The sequence below is a fragment of the Athene noctua genome, chromosome 14 (assembly GCF_965140245.1).
Source record: "Athene noctua chromosome 14, bAthNoc1.hap1.1, whole genome shotgun sequence".
NCBI lineage: Eukaryota > Metazoa > Chordata > Aves > Strigiformes > Strigidae > Athene > Athene noctua.
In genome coordinates this window covers 10,938,618-10,955,378 of record NC_134050.1, presented here as the reverse complement: position 1 = coordinate 10,955,378, position 16,761 = coordinate 10,938,618, and the positions used below count along the sequence as shown (strand labels likewise).

The 16,761-nt window shown below is 54.9% G+C and overlaps 1 protein-coding gene across 1 annotated transcript in view; it reads right to left on the bottom strand.

The window, feature by feature from the left end:
• MYRF (myelin regulatory factor) overlaps nucleotides 1–16,761 on the bottom strand; it is a 61,826-nt gene that overhangs the window by 1,815 nt on the left and 43,250 nt on the right. The window contains exons 8-26 of the mRNA XM_074918326.1: nucleotides 13,629–13,824; nucleotides 13,094–13,170; nucleotides 12,693–12,803; nucleotides 12,289–12,379; nucleotides 10,387–10,587; nucleotides 9,641–9,749; nucleotides 9,066–9,175; nucleotides 7,603–7,763; nucleotides 7,017–7,089; nucleotides 6,652–6,740; nucleotides 6,390–6,458; nucleotides 3,725–3,810; nucleotides 3,355–3,516; nucleotides 2,482–2,587; nucleotides 2,294–2,382; nucleotides 1,657–1,744; nucleotides 1,314–1,388; nucleotides 1,075–1,177; nucleotides 203–277 (exon numbers count right to left, since the gene is read on the bottom strand). Coding sequence (XP_074774427.1) covers nucleotides 203–277; nucleotides 1,075–1,177; nucleotides 1,314–1,388; nucleotides 1,657–1,744; nucleotides 2,294–2,382; nucleotides 2,482–2,587; nucleotides 3,355–3,516; nucleotides 3,725–3,810; nucleotides 6,390–6,458; nucleotides 6,652–6,740; nucleotides 7,017–7,089; nucleotides 7,603–7,763; nucleotides 9,066–9,175; nucleotides 9,641–9,749; nucleotides 10,387–10,587; nucleotides 12,289–12,379; nucleotides 12,693–12,803; nucleotides 13,094–13,170; nucleotides 13,629–13,824 — 2,071 coding nt within the window. The remainder of the gene's footprint in view (nucleotides 1–202; nucleotides 278–1,074; nucleotides 1,178–1,313; nucleotides 1,389–1,656; nucleotides 1,745–2,293; nucleotides 2,383–2,481; nucleotides 2,588–3,354; nucleotides 3,517–3,724; nucleotides 3,811–6,389; nucleotides 6,459–6,651; nucleotides 6,741–7,016; nucleotides 7,090–7,602; nucleotides 7,764–9,065; nucleotides 9,176–9,640; nucleotides 9,750–10,386; nucleotides 10,588–12,288; nucleotides 12,380–12,692; nucleotides 12,804–13,093; nucleotides 13,171–13,628; nucleotides 13,825–16,761) is intronic.

The window sequence follows — 16,761 nt, the reverse complement described above, 5'->3', positions numbered from 1 at the left end:
AGAATTGTGCCTGAATTGGGAGCTGGGGCAGAGAAAAATCAGTCCCCCACCACCCACATAACCATGGAAGGCAACAGCCATGGCAGAGAGGGCTGTGGAAGCCTCTCAGTGCGCTGTGGCCACTAAACCTGCCGTGGTCCCATCACTCTCCTTCCGCTTGGCCCTGGGCAAGAGGAAGGACAAAGCAGCTGCTGGTACTCACAGGCTGGGTTACTCTGAAGTGGTAGGTAAACTCCTGGAAAGACATCATCACGAGAGGCCAACGGTGTGTCGTTTCCTGGGGAAGAAAACAAAAGAGCCAGGATGAGATGGGGGGTGAGCGTTGGGGGATGTTCTCCCAGGCTGGAGTAGCAGGGAACCACAGCAGGCTGTGCTGTCGTGTGGAGAGGTGACCTCTCCAAGGTCAGCAGGCGAGCTGGGCTGAGGGGCAAGGAGGCAGCCGGGGGTCTGATGAAGACCTGCAACCCCCCTGCAATGGGATTTCATTAGGACACATTATGGCAGCTTAAAAAAAAATTAATAAATTCAGTAATTTATCAGGTTAAGAACTTTTAACAGTAAAATACCCCAAATACACCCAACATAACTGCTTTCTGAGAACAGTAACTGTAAGGGCCCCTGGTCGCTGCCGTTCCCTGCTTTGTGGGAGAAGGTGTGCCTCTCCCACACCCAGCAGAGCTCTGTTAGCCGGGGGCTGCCGTGAAGCCGCATCACGCGTCCACAGCACGTGGCAGAAGCATCCACGTTCAGTCCGGTGTAACGCTTTCAAATCCAGTATTGCAAAGGGATAGAGAAGTGACAGAGGACTCATCTCTTGTCCCCACAGCCCTGGGGCTCACGCAGAGGGGCTGGGTGGGATGATTTTGGATGGGTGACTGCATGTAGTAGGTTTACAGACACCTCCCTGTCGGGGCTGCAGGTGTGCCTGAGGGTCACTGATGTTAGCCAGCGCAGTGCATGGCTACGTTGGAGCATGAATTCCCTCCTAGCCAGGCTCCTGTAGTCCTTTCTGGAGGGATCAGCATGCTGGGATGACACGAGGCGTGTGGATTTTATGAGCCATACCCTCCTTACCTGTGCATCAGTGGCATCGGTGGAGCTGTTTGTGCTCATGACATCCTGGCAGGGGTTGCTGGAGACAAGGCCACAAAGGGTGATGGACACGGTGGAGGAGGAGCTGGGGAGACAAGAGACAGTGAGACTCTGCTGGTCTCTTCCCCAGCTCAGGCAGGAGACACCGTGGCCACGTGGCATGGTATCTGGCTGATTTCAGGGGTCCCGAAACGGCTGAGAGCTGAGCCCTGTCCACTCACTTCATCTCCAGGGTCAGGTTGGTGTTCACTGCTGTCAGTGGGTTGACAGGGATGCGGTAGGTGAAGTTTCCAGTCCTGCGGACACAGAGCAAGCATTAGGCCTCCCCACAGCATTTTGAGTGGCTATGACAGGGCCAGGACAGGCCCCAAAATCTCTGTTGTGCTGAGACTTCTGAGGGGAGAGCATCTTGAGGATAAGCTCATTGCCAAATGCAATTTTCCACCACTCAGAGAAGGACTCGGAGCCTCAGCTTGTCTGCCTGAGCAGCAGGGGCTGCCTTGGGGGGATGGCAGAAAACAGCCCATCAGCTGCTTCCCCTGGAGCTCCCACTGCAGTGCTCACCTGCACGCCTCAGCAGCTGCGCAGTACTGGGACTGGATGGCCATGTCAATCTCCATGATGCGGACAGAGCGCAGCACTGGGCTTGGCCCTGTGGGTGCAAGAAGAGGCTATTTAGGAAGAGCAGAAGGGAGGGCAGCTGGGGTATCCCGAGCGAGAAGGGTTGGAAGGGACACCTGGCACTGAGAACACCTTTCCTCATCACCCTGTCATCAGAGAGGGGGTCAGATTGCTGCCAGACTGCGTTAATGCCATGTCCCAGGCACGGAGATGCAGGAGAAGGGGTGCCTTGGACTATACCAAGGGCTGGGCACTGACACGCCTTTCCCACATGACCAAATCTCTGCATTGCTTCCTCTAAATCAGATTTAGAAATGGCTGAGCGAGCCGAGATGGGGGTAAGAATGGAGGCACCGGTACAGCAGCCTCAGAAGGGAACTAGCAACTGGTTAATATGGCCAGAAAGCGTAGGGCAGCGTGGGGGAGGAAGGGCAGGGCTGGAGGTTGAATCTGGGAACAAATAAGCTGCAGGATGGGGACGCAGAGTGATGTGCAGGACAGATTGGTTGAGGACACGCCAGGAGAGAACCCAGGACCACAGTGCTGCTGCAAGGAGGGAAGAAGGTAAGAGTCCACCTACCATCCGTGCCGGGATCCTCCGTGCGGGGCCACTCGCTCACCGGCTGCTTGACGCTGCGCTGCTGCCGGGCCTGCCCCAGCGGGGAGTTGCTGCGGGAGAGCGAGAGGTTGGAGATGTACTTGGATTTGCCCTGGATGTGGGTGAAGGGGGAGGAGGGGCTGGCATTGGGGCTGCCGAAGCTCTGAGACCTGTCAGGTGTCTTTGGCCACTTGGTGTAGGAGGTCGCTTTCCCAGTGATGCCCCTGGATTTGGCTTTGATATTTGTCACTGGCAGGAGTGAGGTCTGACTTTGGTCTGTGAAGAAAAGGGAGAGGAAGGTGGTGCTGAGAGGCAGAGCGAGGCTGGCAGCACTCCCGACCTCTGAGGCCAGCGCAGAGAGAACAGCTACCAGGTCTGGGATTGTCCTGTCCCCATGTCACCTCCCCTGTTACGCCTCTGCGTGCAGCCTGGGCTTCCCAGCCTGATGGGGCCGGTGGGATCCTCGCAGCAAAGGGAAGCTAGAGCAGGTTGTGGGGACAAAGAGGGGCACAGCCCCGTGTTTGGGTAGGGCATGACTCCAGGGGTGTTACGGCTCCGCAGTGACTGCCTGAGGTGCTCTTCCTCCCACAGCAGCAACGATGATGGAGCGAGTGAGCTTAGAAAAGCCCTGCTCGGGCAGGCAAGAGGCAGCACACCTCCCGGCCTGTCAGAACTCTGCTCCAAACAAACAGGAGTGAGGTCAGACTCCGTGCTGGCAAAGCAGGCAGCTCCAAAGACTTTCCAGCCCCCACTTACCCCTGGCAGCATGATCACGGGTGTCTGAACCCTGCCACACAGGCAGCAAAGGCTGTTTAGCCTGGAAGTCCCGTTTTGCCCCGCAGCTGCCTGCTGGAGCAGGTCTCAACCCAGGCAGCGGGTGTGGAGGGAACCCGGCACATTTTGAAGGGCAGGCTGCACGTCCTTTTGAAACATGCAGAGGTGAGACACGAGGTGAGATGGGGCTGGGGATACAAGGTGATGCAACGGTGAGACAGACCTCGGTGTTGTCCCAGCACCTCCCGGGTGCCTGTGCTGGTACTTACCTGTCCGGTTAGTGGCGTGAGTGGGGCTGGTCTCAGAGAGGGCAACAGAGGAGATGTTGGTGGGAGCAGCAGAGCAGCACGTGGAGAAACACGGTGGGCTGAAGCAGGCTAGCACGCTGCGACCAGCTGAGCTGAAGGCTAAGTCACGTGTGTCCTCTGTAACTGCAGGGAAAATGTGGAGTAAGCCCAGGGGAGAGGCATCTAGCAGAAGCAGCACCAAGCATCCCTTCCACAAAACCAGAGCCCCAGCACCTCCAAGCACAAAGGCAACACCATACCACCAAGCCCCTGGCATGGAGGAGCAGCCACGTTCACTACTTTGCACCACAACGCACCATCACGTGTGTCTGCCAGGTTCTTTGCAACCTACCGTGGTGTGTGGGGGTCCTGCCGCCGGCTCCATCTGATGCAGCTGTTGAGCGCACCATCTGCGTTTTATCAAAGTTCTGGCTTGACCTGAAATGCAGGAAAATATGGTGAAAACCTCTACCATGGGGGCAAGGGTGTCACTTGTATGTGAAGAGAGAAGCGGCTGTAGCAGTGAGTGGGACGATGGGAGCAAGAGCAGATGAGGAGGGCGCAAGGGTGAGGAGGAGCATGGACTGGAGTGATCTGGGAAAGGAAAGGCAGGAGAGAGGCACACAAGCTGTGAAGGCAGCAAGGAGAGCTAGGAAATGCCACAGCAGATGATGTGGCAGCCCCACGTCGGGCAGGGACGAGGCCCAGCTGGCTCAGAGGACTCCAGCAACGCTCCCTCGATGGCCACTGTGGAACAGGGTGTAGTCAGCGTGCTTGATTTCCAGCAGCGATCTCTGGGGTGGATTTACGTGCTCTGGTCTCAAGGCGTTAGGCCATAATGGGCTTCAAGCACTCACCATTCCCTAAGGGAGGTGCCCCTTATCTCTCGGAGACAGACTGTTCCTCACCTTGTTTATTAGAAATACACACAATCCCACCCAGATTAATTCCGTAATTTCAGCTGTTTCACTGGAACTAGTAAGATCTGAGCTGAGGACACCACAGGCAGATGGGAAAGGGGAGGAACCACTGCCTGGTGCTGGTTTTCTCCCATATCTGCACAGGAGCCCAGCACAAAACCACTTCTGGGCACCAGGTACCACCTACAGAGACACGGGGTAAACCAAGGCTCTTGCCTTCATGGGCTGTAACTGCCCACTGAGCAGAAATTTTTACTGAGCTCCTAACAAAGATGTTAAAGATTTTACCTTTTCAGACCCTGCCCAGTTTGGTTTTATCTGTCCCACATTTTTCTTGCCCTGGACTCACGTCTTGCCTGTCCCCTTAGCACTGCTCAAGGTTTCTCAGAGATAAACAGAGCTTTTACTCATTTAGAGAAATCAAAATAGCACATTGTCACCTGCAAGACTTACCTTACTAGACTTTTTTTTTTTTTTCTGGTGGAAGGAGACACAACGCTGCTCTCCTGGAGGGAATGTGGGCACCAGCCTCTGGAGCGAACTTTCACCCCAGCCAAAACCCCACCCCTGCTCCCCACGTTCCTCCACTGCCTCATCAACACTTCCCATGCGTGGCTTTACCTTGCATCCCACAAGCAATTACTTTTTTAATAGTTTCCCGTGAAGCACTCTGATGTGGAGTTCTTAAAAGAACAAATTAATTGTGCCTTCCACTGCTCTTTATGCAGTGTTTTGTTCAAAGGGTGCTGACAGACAGGGCCCGTTTTCCTTTTAGGGGAAGTATTTTGCAGCAGCCCTGCAGACTCCATTAACTGAGGTGCCTTACAGGTCTGTACCTAATGAGTAACTCTCTCAGTACCTTTCCAAACATTCCCAGTGGTGATGGCTCAAAAAGAAATAATCTAGGGTTTTTTCTGTCCTCCTTTTGCACAGTAAGCTGTCCTGTACTTGAAAGTGACCCTCCACAATAAAGCTATGCATGTATGGAGAGAGGGTAGGAACATCTTTTTGGCTAATTCTTGAAAGTCTTCATTCTTTTTACGTACTCCCTCCACTCCTTTCAGACTGTCTGCTCCTGCTCTACCTGTAGTACATAATTTCTTTATTTAGCCTTTAATTGGTTCTTCAATCTCCTAGTTGTAAATTCCCCTTTCTGATGGGGTCCATAATCCTTCCTCCCAGAGCCCCACTTCCTGAAGTATATTAATATCCCTTTCTTTGCTTCCAATTTTACTTAAAAGATTCTTGGTCTTCTGTGGTGCAGATGGAAGATAGAAGAGGAATTGAGGGAAGGGATGCAGCAATTAAATAACAGTAAAACGAAACAGTAACATACCGTGGACATAGAGCGACCGGGACCCCAGGACCCCTGTGCCGAAAGAGGGCCAGGAGACAGGCAGTGGGCACAGCAAAAGAGCTACAGGACAGTGAAGGGAGACGGGAAGAAAAGGCAGGTTGGTAGGTGAGGAGGACAGAGGGGAACGCAAGAGGATATGAAGATAATGGAAATAAAAAGACAAGAATGGGAAAATTAAAGACAAAGTGGAAAGAAAATGGGTTGGATGAGAGATGTAAGAGAACAGGAGGGAGAGAAATAGGTCAGGGAGAAGAGAGAGAGAAAAAGAGACTCATTATCTGGTAACACGAGCTCCCAAAGGAGTGAAGTGTGCCAAAAGGGAATGCCCAGCGCAGGCTGCCCATGCGCACGCCTGCTGGGCCAGGGCCGTTCCCTCAATGCTCTCTCCACGCTACGGACACCGTTTGCAGAGGCAAACTCTTGCCTAGTACAGACTGGCCCAGCCCCGCTGCAATCAGTGGGACGATGCTGCTTTAGTCCAGCTGAAGAGGCATCCAAAGAACATTCAGACCGGCCACGAGTGTATTTGCAGCCAAACAACAAGGTATTTTCTTTTTCTTCGTTCCTCATTTCTTGCTGCAGATAATCTAACTGACGTCAGGGTTGGATGTGTGGATGCATTTGCTTGGCTTTACAGCTTGTCCCACTGGAACTGTGCTCAGTAACCCCATGGTAGCTGGTTTTGCATGTCAGACTCCCTCGAACACCGCATCCCTCCCACAGAGCCCAGAAGTACCCACCCATCGACATCCACCAGGTCCTCTTCACTGCGCAAGCTCAGCACATAGAGCGTGGACATGGACACCACACTGGAAAGAAAGAGAGAAGACGTGCAGGCTGAGGGCGGGCGCATGGAAAGGGACACATCGTGGTAGAATCTGCTCCCAAGGGATTTCAGCCCATGGAAGAAGTTGGAGGTCCACACCCCACGGAAGGCACGGGCCGAATGGATGAGCTGGAGAGAGGCGGCGGCCAAGCAGCAGCCCCGGCGTGTGGTCTCACCTGAATGCCATGATGATGACCAGGGCAATGATGGTGCCTTGGAGGAAGCGTTGGCTGATACAGGCCTGTTCCGGGACAACCGACGGTGACTGCGAGAGAAAAAAAACCCAAGATCAGCTCAAGACTCCTTACTGCTCCAGTCATCACACAGATCTCACCCAAACTCTCTCGCTGCTCCCCTGCAAGCCCTGAACCCCTACAGAGCAGAAGCCAGAAAACATCTTCATTATGGATGGATAAAAATCATGGAGATGGGAACAAACAGGGTGTCTCCTGCAGCATGTGTAAGAAAACACACGAGGACCATGCAGACGAGAGGCTGCCTTCCCTGGCACAGCGCTGCTCCTTTGGGAGCAGTTCCTTACCTTGCTGGCTACTTTGTGGGGCCTCTTTTTGTGTGGCACACTTCCCGCACGGCTGAACTGGCTTCCCGTTTGGCTGCAAGGAGAATGGAGGAACAGAGCTGAGCTGTGCAGGGACAGCACTCGGCGTGATTCCCAGGCAAAAATGTGATTCTCTGGGAGGGGAGAGATCTCTGCGTGGCATGATGGTCACAAACCCTTATTACTTCATCTGCTCAGGGGAGGTGCAAGTGCTGGCCCATTGCCCAGAAAGCCTGAATTCTGCCCCAAAAACCTGCATAAACTAACCATGGTCAGGACGATTTTGGAAGCGTGAGAAATTCTTTGCCCCGAGAAAGCTGCTCACTTACTTTAGTGAAATGCGGAGGCAATTTCATACTGGTTTTTTTTTGGCTGGTCTAAGAACAGGCTGTTGGAATGCATTTGCCAGATCTGTGTCACCGATCTCAGCTCCCTGAATCTACCCCAGACCACATGACAACTGCCAGCATCCCACAGCTCCTCCTCATCTCCCTTTTCTCAAAGTGATCTGTCACTCAGGGCTGCCTGGCTGAAAAGGAAACATCCCTTCTGCCTCCCATGCCTGTACCTGAATGCCCCAGAGCTCACAGTTGACTTCATGCTGTCCAGCCTCTTGAGCTTGGCTAGCTTGTGACTCCACCTCTCCAGCTCATCGATGCGAGTCTCCAGGTTGTCTGTCAGTTTGCAGAGCTCCTTCACGGCTCCCACGTTCTCCATGAAGATGCGCTCCTGCCAGGGAACAGGTTGGCAGGCTGAGCGGCCTGGCACGTGGAGGCACTGCTGCTCCCATGGATCTGGCCACCCTGCCTGCTCTCCTGTGCCTCTCCAGGGGAGAGGCCACACAACACCCAGATCTGTGGGCAGGGAATCATCCAACATGGCACATCTAGATCTCTGCACAGCCCCTGGGTGCAAGAACAAGAGATAACCCCTTCAAACCCAACCAAAACAGTAAATGGCGGCGCAGGATCACTGAGGTCTCCTGCTGGTGCTAATCCAAAGAGTCCTCCTCAGTCACAAAGGACAGATACAAAGTCCCCAACATCATCAGGAGCCTCTGGGGAAATCACATGAGCAATGCTCACCATCTACCCCCTTCTCTGCCCCTCCCCAGCTCTCTGACTCTACAGTGCAAGCTGCTGGCCTTATTCTGCAGCGTTATCCAACAGACAGTTGATCCAGACCAAGGGCAAGCCCAAATCCAGAAGCCTCTGGAGAGCAAGCTTCCTCCTGCAGCCCCCCGGCAAGGGCAGAACATTCCTCCCGCCCTGACTTTGTGCAGCCACATCCACATACTGACACTGTGGTGTCACCCCTGTCCCTTATTCACCCCCGGGCTCTGCCACTCCACTACCCCACACAGAGCTCCCTGAGGCTAACCATCCCACTGGTGTCCTGGTCCAGTACCAGGTGCAGAGGGTCTTGGACTCCGTGGCCTGGCCACATATAGGTGGGACAGAAAAGGTCAGGCTCACAGCTTCTGCTGGCTGGGGATGCAGCTGTAGGGATTTAGGCTTCCACAAAGGAGAAACAAGGCCCTAAGGTCAGTCCTGGCCATTCCTGCTCTGGACAGAGTGATGGAGAGGGCTGGCAGCTTTGGGAAGCTGTCCCCTCCACGTGTCCTATGGGAGGTTGTCCCCTTGATGCCCAGAGCAGCAAACAGGCTGCCACAGGTTACAGAGAGGTCAGGCAGCCAGGTGCTCTAGGTTATCTTGACATAACCACCTTATCTTATCTAGAAAGGAGAGATTATGACGGAGAGCCTCCCTACAGGAGGCTGCCAACAAGGAGCCCTTCCTGAGGGAGATGCTGCCAACTTTCACCAACATCAGGAGAGTTCCTCCCTGCTGTTGTCTGACATCCACCCAGGCCTGCTCCTGACACCTGAAAGACCAGCCAGGTCTGCAACTCATATGGGTGGTGTTGGCTGAGAAACGTTTCCCAGGCATCGCAATTTCTCTCATCCATTTTCAGCTCTGCAATACCTTTGAGCCAAGTTCAGACTTCCCACCCCTCCTGGCTGCCACTGACCTTGTTCACCACTAGGAAGTTCTCAAGGGTCTTCCCATTGGAAAAGACCAGGTCCCCAGTGTCCTTCACAGCTTCAGGGAGGATCTCCTTTACCTCCTGAGCAATGACACCTGCATGGAAACACCACAGTAGGTCAAGGTGGGCTGGGCAGGGCTCCTCCTGCCACAGATCTTTTGCTGGCCCGTGTGGTTGTTGGTAGGAACTCTGTTCACTGGGGATGACGCAAGGGCTGTCCCTCCCCTCACCCCAGCCCGTGGCAGCCTCCTTGGAGGCCCCGTGGCCTGGGCAGCCCATACAAGCAGTGACATTTGCAATTCTTGTATTTCTGTTCTCTGCAAGCCTCATTGCGGAAGCCCTATAAGCCACCTGTGGGAAGCACCATCTTCTCTCCTGCCCACTAAAGAGGGAATTTCATTAGATGCCTGAACTTCAGGTGGCGAGCAGCCCCCTCTCTCCCACCCCATGCCCACCCCAGGGCAGAGCTGTGCCACGCAGCACCGGGAACAAAGCGCCGCTGTGGGTTGGGGAGCGCTGGGACACAAGCAGGGCAGCAGGGTGTGACGCAGGGCTCATACCTGTCTCAGAGGTGTTGTCAATGCCCACCGTGGCTGCAAACTCGGGCTTGTAGTTGTAGTGTACTAGCCGCATACGGGAGATCCTCTTCAGCTGCTCTGTGGTGTCCACCTGGGACAAAACATGCAACTCCTAAGCGTGGTGTTGCTTCTTCAGTTCTCAGAACTCAGTCCAAGCAGCAAAACCCACTATGGCTCATGGTAATGTCTTTGTGAGACAGCACAGGGCAGCTCTGAACCCTGCTCAGGCCAGACATTAGGACAAACAGCATTTACATGGGGATTAATCTCCAGTTCTCGTCACCAGACAAGGGGTAGGGAAGCCAGAAGGAGACTGAGGCTGTTGTACAACCAGGCACCGGGCAGTTCTCATGAATATGAGACATGGTTGTACCCAGCTTTTCTGGACAGGCACATCCAGCTGAGAGGGCTTCAGAGCAGAGCTGAGCCTCTCACCCAGGCTCTGGCAAACCCCAGCATGCTATCTGATATATTCATCTGTTTCCAGGTTTGTAACTTCTGCGTTTGCTAGTTCTGGAAGAGTCAATATTCCCTAAGACAGTGTACAGGCTGCGTATGGGACAGACTTCTACAGGACTTCCCATCTGCTCCACAAGAGCTCAGGTTGCCCATAAGGATTAAATCAAAATCAGCAGCTGAAACAGGCTCACAAGGACACTGACGCTTCCTGCAGTGCCTCCTCAGATCCCTGATCACCCCAAACCTACCCTGGTTTGCTGGATTCTTACCTCCTGGATGTCCTCCTTCACTCGGACATCTGAGGGGTGCATCAGCGAACCCATGACCTTCACATTGCCATGAACCACGAGGGCTTCGTCGGGGCGGTCTGTGTTGATACCAACTCGGCCGTGGTGAAAAACAGTATCAGGGAGCTGCGCCCGCTGCCAGAGCACATCGCTGTCACTCTCAAACTGGCCGGGGTTGGAGGCCTGTGGAGAGGCAGGAAAGTAGGGACTGAAAAGCAGCAGCAGAGAAACCAGGGGGAGAAACACTGAAGTGCTGCTGGGCAGAGGCACTCTGGGATGCAGATGGAGGGAGGACAGCAGGAGAGCTCCAGAGACCCTCCCTCCAGGCACGGTGCAGAAGGACCATATAGCAGGAAAGGTTATGGGCAAGAGATAGACGTCAGAGAGCCCCAAGATGCTGCAGTGGCCTGGACAGGGCCAGGAACCCCACTGCACCTCCTGTTAGCATGAGGGGGGGAAGAGCTGAGAAAGAAGGCTTGGCATAAGTAGGAGCACCCAGGAGCAAGGGTGTCCTTGCTCCACAGGAGGGAATCAGAGACAGGAGAGATCTTGGCTGAAACTGGGGTGTGTCTCACAGAATCATCTGGGTTGGAAACGCCCTTAAAGATCCTCCAGTCCAACCATGACCCTCACACTGACCATTCCCAACTCCACCAGATCCCTCAGCGCTGGGTCAACCCGACTCTTCAGCCCCTCCAGGGATGGGGACTCCCCCCCGCCCTGGGCAGCCCATTCCAACGCCCAACAGCCCCTTCTGCAAAGAAATCCTTCCTCAGAGCCAGTTTATCCTGACACCCTGGATGAACAGGGATAAACAGTCCAGGTCATGAGATCCTGGCACGAGTGCCCTCTCCAGCCTGCAGTGTCCTGAATTACAGCCTGAGGAAGACCTTGAGGCTGACTAGTGGCAGCCCCAGCTTCAGGGGAGGGACAGCAGGGAGCTTGGCAGACAGGCAGGGCAGAGCCAGCACAGCAGAAGCAAGGCCATGGAGGTGTGAGACAGAGCTTTGCAGCAGCACAAAGTAAAGTGGCAGGGGCACGGAGCCAGGGAACAGAGCCCAGCCTGCCCTTACAGCAGAGACAGCCTTGGCACTCATCGGCTGGCCCTGTCAGAGTCTCTCTCTGCAAGAACCAAGGCTCTGCTCCTCTCCCTAAAGGAATACCCTTGCTTTCTTGAGCTGTCTGTTACTATCTCAGCTACCAGAGCTGTTCCAACAGCCCCAGCCAGAACCACGCAGGGCAGCAGGAGGAAACCAAGTGACATGGCTGTTGCTCCTGGGTCCCAAGCCCAGGGGTTCTGCCCTGCCGCCGTGGTTCTGTGTCCCGCTCCCAGGTTGAGACAGGGCAGTCCAGGCTGCCTGCAATTCCCTGCAGTCCTGCGCCAGGCACCCCAGAGGCTGCATAATTCACTGTGGACTTACTTTTTGCAGACTCTGAGGTCCATCTGTTTGTGTTTTATACCCTGCCTTTATGTCTCGGAGCTGAGCGCTCTTGCAGAGCCCCGAGGATGGTGTCTACCTCTTCCTGCTCCTCTGCATTTGAGCACTGCTGCCTCAGCACATGTCAAAGGTTGTTGCCCTGGGAGGGTCCCCAGTCTTCCTGCACCTGGAGGCTTTGTCCCTGCTGCAAAGTCTCAACAGCATCATTCCCTCACTCCCTTCCCTGTCCTGTAACAGGTTCTTGCATGCCCTGAGACTGCTCTGATGAAGCAGATGTGGAGCCAGAAACCCCCAGGTAGAGCTACAAGCAAAGCAGTGATGGTTTAGAGAAGGTAGGCCAGGGATGGGTGAGGAAAGCACCAAAAATCCAGAGGGAGGTAGGAGGATTGCCCAGCAAAGGACTGTGGGGCACCTTCAGAGGCTGAGGAAGGAGAGAAGGACTTACTCTGACGATGATGCGCTCAGAGATGTGGGCTGCGAGTGTGTAGTTCTGGTTCTGGGCATGTGCCTGCAAGGCTACCACGAGCATGAAATACCTGCCAAGAGGGGAGAGAGGTCAGGGTGCTGTCCTGCACTGAGTCTGCCTCCCCTCTGGAGGCCGAGGCCCCGATCTGTCATGGCGGGCTTGGCAAAACCCCTCTCTCTGTGCTGTGGGGCTCGGGGACTGTCCCCAGCCTCTCAAATAATGGAGGAAACCCTTCTTGTGGCCACAGCAGACACCTCTTTTCCTCCACACAGACAAGGACAGGCTATTCAGGACATGTCCCCCTCCCTCCAGCCACGCTCCCCAGGCTGGGGACAGGCCTTGAACACCCAGGATGGCTTGGAGAAGGCATCTGAGCTCCTCACCTCTGGTCTGGGTTGGGTTTGCCTTTCTTCCGCATGTTGTTGGCTGTGGTCTCGCTGAAGTGCAGCCGCCCCACAGTGACCTTGGTGACCTGCTCCGGAGGCAGGTTGACCCTGGGAAAGCGAAAAGAGAGGAGTGAGTGAGAGATGTTGGGAGAGGAGGTTCTCTGGGGAATGGATACCTCCTAGCCTGCTCCACCAAGGCAGGTCTATGAGCTGAGCACAGAGCAGAGCAGGGAATGTAAAGAGAGAAAACCTTTGCTGCGGGAAACAGAAGAGAAAACTGGAAAGTGTGACACCCACAGCACTATTCCGAGAGCTCCAGCTCAGCCCCCTTCCTCACCCTCTCCTCTTTATTCCCCAGCAGCACTTCCCCACATGAACATACCCCATGCAATACTCACGTGACAGGGTTGAAGGGCCGTTTGCTGCGGTCAGACTGTGACTGCTCTATATTGATCGACTGGTTCAGGGCCTCTAGCTGGAGAGAAAGATTTAGGGGTGTGACAAAGAGCAGAAAGCTGAGACCTTCCCCTTCCCACCTCCTTCTCCCCAGCACGGGCCAGCTGTCTGCCCAGCCCTTCTAGGACTCAGTACAATCGACTTGCAACACCCAACCTGAGTGTGGTGGTTGTCCAAGCGTGGGTGCCTCCTTTGGGGGGCGGGGTGGGGGGTGGGATGTTGAGGGTGAAAGGATCTTCCCAAAGTGCCTATAAACCTCCAGAGTCAAATGTGAGTGAGAGGCAGCCCTGAAGACACCCAGGCAGCGATTGACTCCATCTTAGGACTCATATTACAAGACCTGCCTTGTTCTGGCCTTCAGCACTCTCCTATACACTCCCCTACAATTTAGCATGTGAGACGTGGTGTTGCCTGACCCCAGCTGCCTGCCAAGCACCCCTTCTCCCTGCTGGCTACTGGCCCTTAGCTCCCGCTTGCCTTCACTCCGTGCAGCTTCAGGTAGAAGCACTCTAAGGGTTTCAGGCCCTCGGGGGTCTTCACATACTTGGGATCTCCAAGCATGCCGATGTAGACTGTGACCTGGAAGTGATTCTTCTTCTGGCACACAAAGGCATCATCACCCACTGAGAAGTTGAAGCCCTTGTCAGCATCTACACGGTAGGTCAGCATCGGGCTGTGGAAAAGGCAGCAGGTGTTAGCACAGAGTCCTGTGCGCACCACGAGAGGCTGACGCTCACGGGGTGGGGGGGAGGGCAGGAGATAAGCCATGCACCCAGCAGCAGAGGCAAGGAGGGATCCACGTGGCGTGGTCCACGGCCACATCCTGGGGTGCATGTGAAGCACCCGACTGCGGGGCAGGAAGGGCTGGGGGGACAGTTCATCTCCATGTCCCACCACACATGAACAGTGACTGCGTCGTGAAGAGTCCCACCTCACCACAGACTGTGAAGGTCACCTCTACTCACACTTAACAGCCACAAAATAATCCTGAGGCACAGCAGGCACGTGGGAGGGGAAGGAGGGTTGTGTTGGGGCAAGAGACAGCTTCCTTCCTCCCGTGTGCTGACACTGCTCTTGGGTGCTCACAGGGCTGCTCGGCACAGGCAGGACCTGCCTGACACGAAGCCAACACCTTGCCTAAGCCCGTGCAGAACCCATCCTGCCGTGCAGGGATGGGAGTTCAGGGAAGGTCCATATACCTCCTTGGAGCTGCAAGCTTTGCTTTAGGTGGGTCTTCAGCTGGAAAGAAATATGGTTCCTGGGGCTGGGATTTGATGAGGACGCTGGGGCAACCACCCCTCTATACGCTATAGTACTATAAACATAGTATAATATAAGCCTAGAGAAGAGGAGGCTGAGGGGAGACTTCATGGCCCTCTACAGCTCCCTGACAGGAGGGTGCAGAGAGGGGGGATGAGTCTCTTGAACCAAGGAACAAGCGCCAGGACAAGAGGGAATGGCCTCAAGCTGCCCAGGGCAGGGTCAGGCTGGCTCTGAGGAAGGATTTCTGTGCAGAAGGGGCTGTTGGGCGTTGGAATGGGCTGCCCAGGGCAGGGGGGAGTCCCCATCCCTGGAGGGGTTGAAGAGTCGGGTTGACCCAGTGCTGAGGGATCTGGTGGAGTTGGGAATGGTCAGTGTGAGGTTCATGGTTGGACTGGAGGATCTTCAAGGTCTTTTCCAACCCAGATGATTCTGAGATTCTGAGCCACAATAGCCCAGCATCTCCTTTCTGAGTGCTGTTCCCAAAAAGCGCAGCCGCTTAGCCCTGGCTCAACACACACCGGAGATACCAAACTCCAGAGCCTGCCCAAAGCCTGGAGCAGACCCCTGAATGCTGCTCGCCTGGAGAAGCAGCTCAGGCTGACCCTGGGGTGGTCTCACACCTCTGCTCGCTTCACTGGTCGCATTCCCGACGTCGCCTGCACTGGCCCTGCTACCAGGCGGTACCGCCTGCGTGCCGGATTCCTGCTGAAATCACAACCACCTGCTCTGGCTGCCATGAAAAACTTCCAGCTCCCAGCAGGCAGGTCCAGAGGAGGAGGAGGACAAGGAGGAGGAGGAGGAGGAGGAGGAGGAGGAGGGGGCCCTGGCTGCCCGATGAACACACACCAGCTGGGGAGGTTTAATCTACATCTCCTTAATGGGCTGGTTACCATGGGAACGAGGGAAATATGTGGCCTTTGCAGCAAGTCCCCTTTCTCTCACCATCCAAAAACCCAGATCTGGGCTGGTGGGCCCCCAGGGTGCTGCCTGCCTGATGCAGGGGGGATGGAGATGCCTCTCATCCCGCCCGCCCCATCAAGCAGTTGTAGCAGAACACCAAAATCTCATTGTTTTTAATTAAAGAGCTATGGATGAGGTAAAGAGGAGCTCAGCCTAGTCTTTGACAACAGGCTTAAAAATTATGGAGCACTATTCCACAAAAGCAAACTACTTCTGACTTCCACCTCCAGTTCTTAATACAGGCAGCCAGACAGATACTGCCCAGAGCAAGGGGAGGGGAGGTGGACAGACTGAGACTGAGGGGATGGATGAACCAGACCTCAGCAGGCTCTGGGAAGCAGGAGATACAGAAAGGTCACTCTTGTTTCCCTGGTGTCCCTTCCTTCCTTCTGGGAAGAAAGCCATTCTCCCCCCACATACATGTGAGGGGTTAATGTGGATGAAACCTGCGGGTGTTTCCAGGCAGCTGTGAATAATGCTGGGCTGGCTGTGAGCAACTTATGCATTTCTTGCACCCAAGGGACCCGGGGCTGCTGTGCTGTGCCCCTAACACAAACCAGACGGTGGGAGCAGAGCACTACCTTAGCCCAGAAGCACGAGAAGAATTCCCCTATGCTCTTGCCTTCCTCCCAGCTTCAGACCCAAATTCTCCATCTGGCTCCTCCTGATGGGGAGCTGCAGCTTGGGCTGGCCTGAGCACCCTCCGCGCTCACCCTGGGGGTGGCAGAGCTATTCCCTGCTGTTTTCATCAAGACCCACGTCTGCCTCTGTCTGTCCAGGACCCTCAAGCATTCACCACTCATCCCACTGGTTTTTAACAGAGACAGCTGAGGAGAGGGAGGGTCTGACCGAATTTCCAAACCATGGGTGTTTCCAAAACATGCTCTGGTTAACATCACTCAAACTGATGGGTGCTAAACACATGCTGATAGAGGGGAGAGAGTCAGGCTCCCCCTCTGTCTTCTAGAAATGCCTGGTCCTTCCAGAGTCCCCTTTCCTCTGAGTTTTCCCCAATAGCTGTGGCTGGTGCATCCCGCAAAGCAGGATCCCTGTGCTGGGGCAGGTCAGAGGCAATAAGCTGCTTTCCAGGTATCAGAGAGAGGCCAAGGATTTCTCCAGCCCTCTGTCTTAAGAGCCAAGATGCTGCTCTCAGACTACCCCCACTGCAGGGTGGGGTACCCCCTGCATCTCCTATTCCAGTGTTTTTTCACTCTCACGTAAATCCCACCTGGAAGCAGCAAACCCACTCCCCCACTGCCATGTGATGCGAGGACATCACCTCCTGTGGCATTGTAAGTGGTGACACTTAGAAAAAAAAAAAAATCCTCCCTTTCATCTTAACCCACAGGGACCTTGGAGTCAACACCACCCTGTACCAGACCCAGGT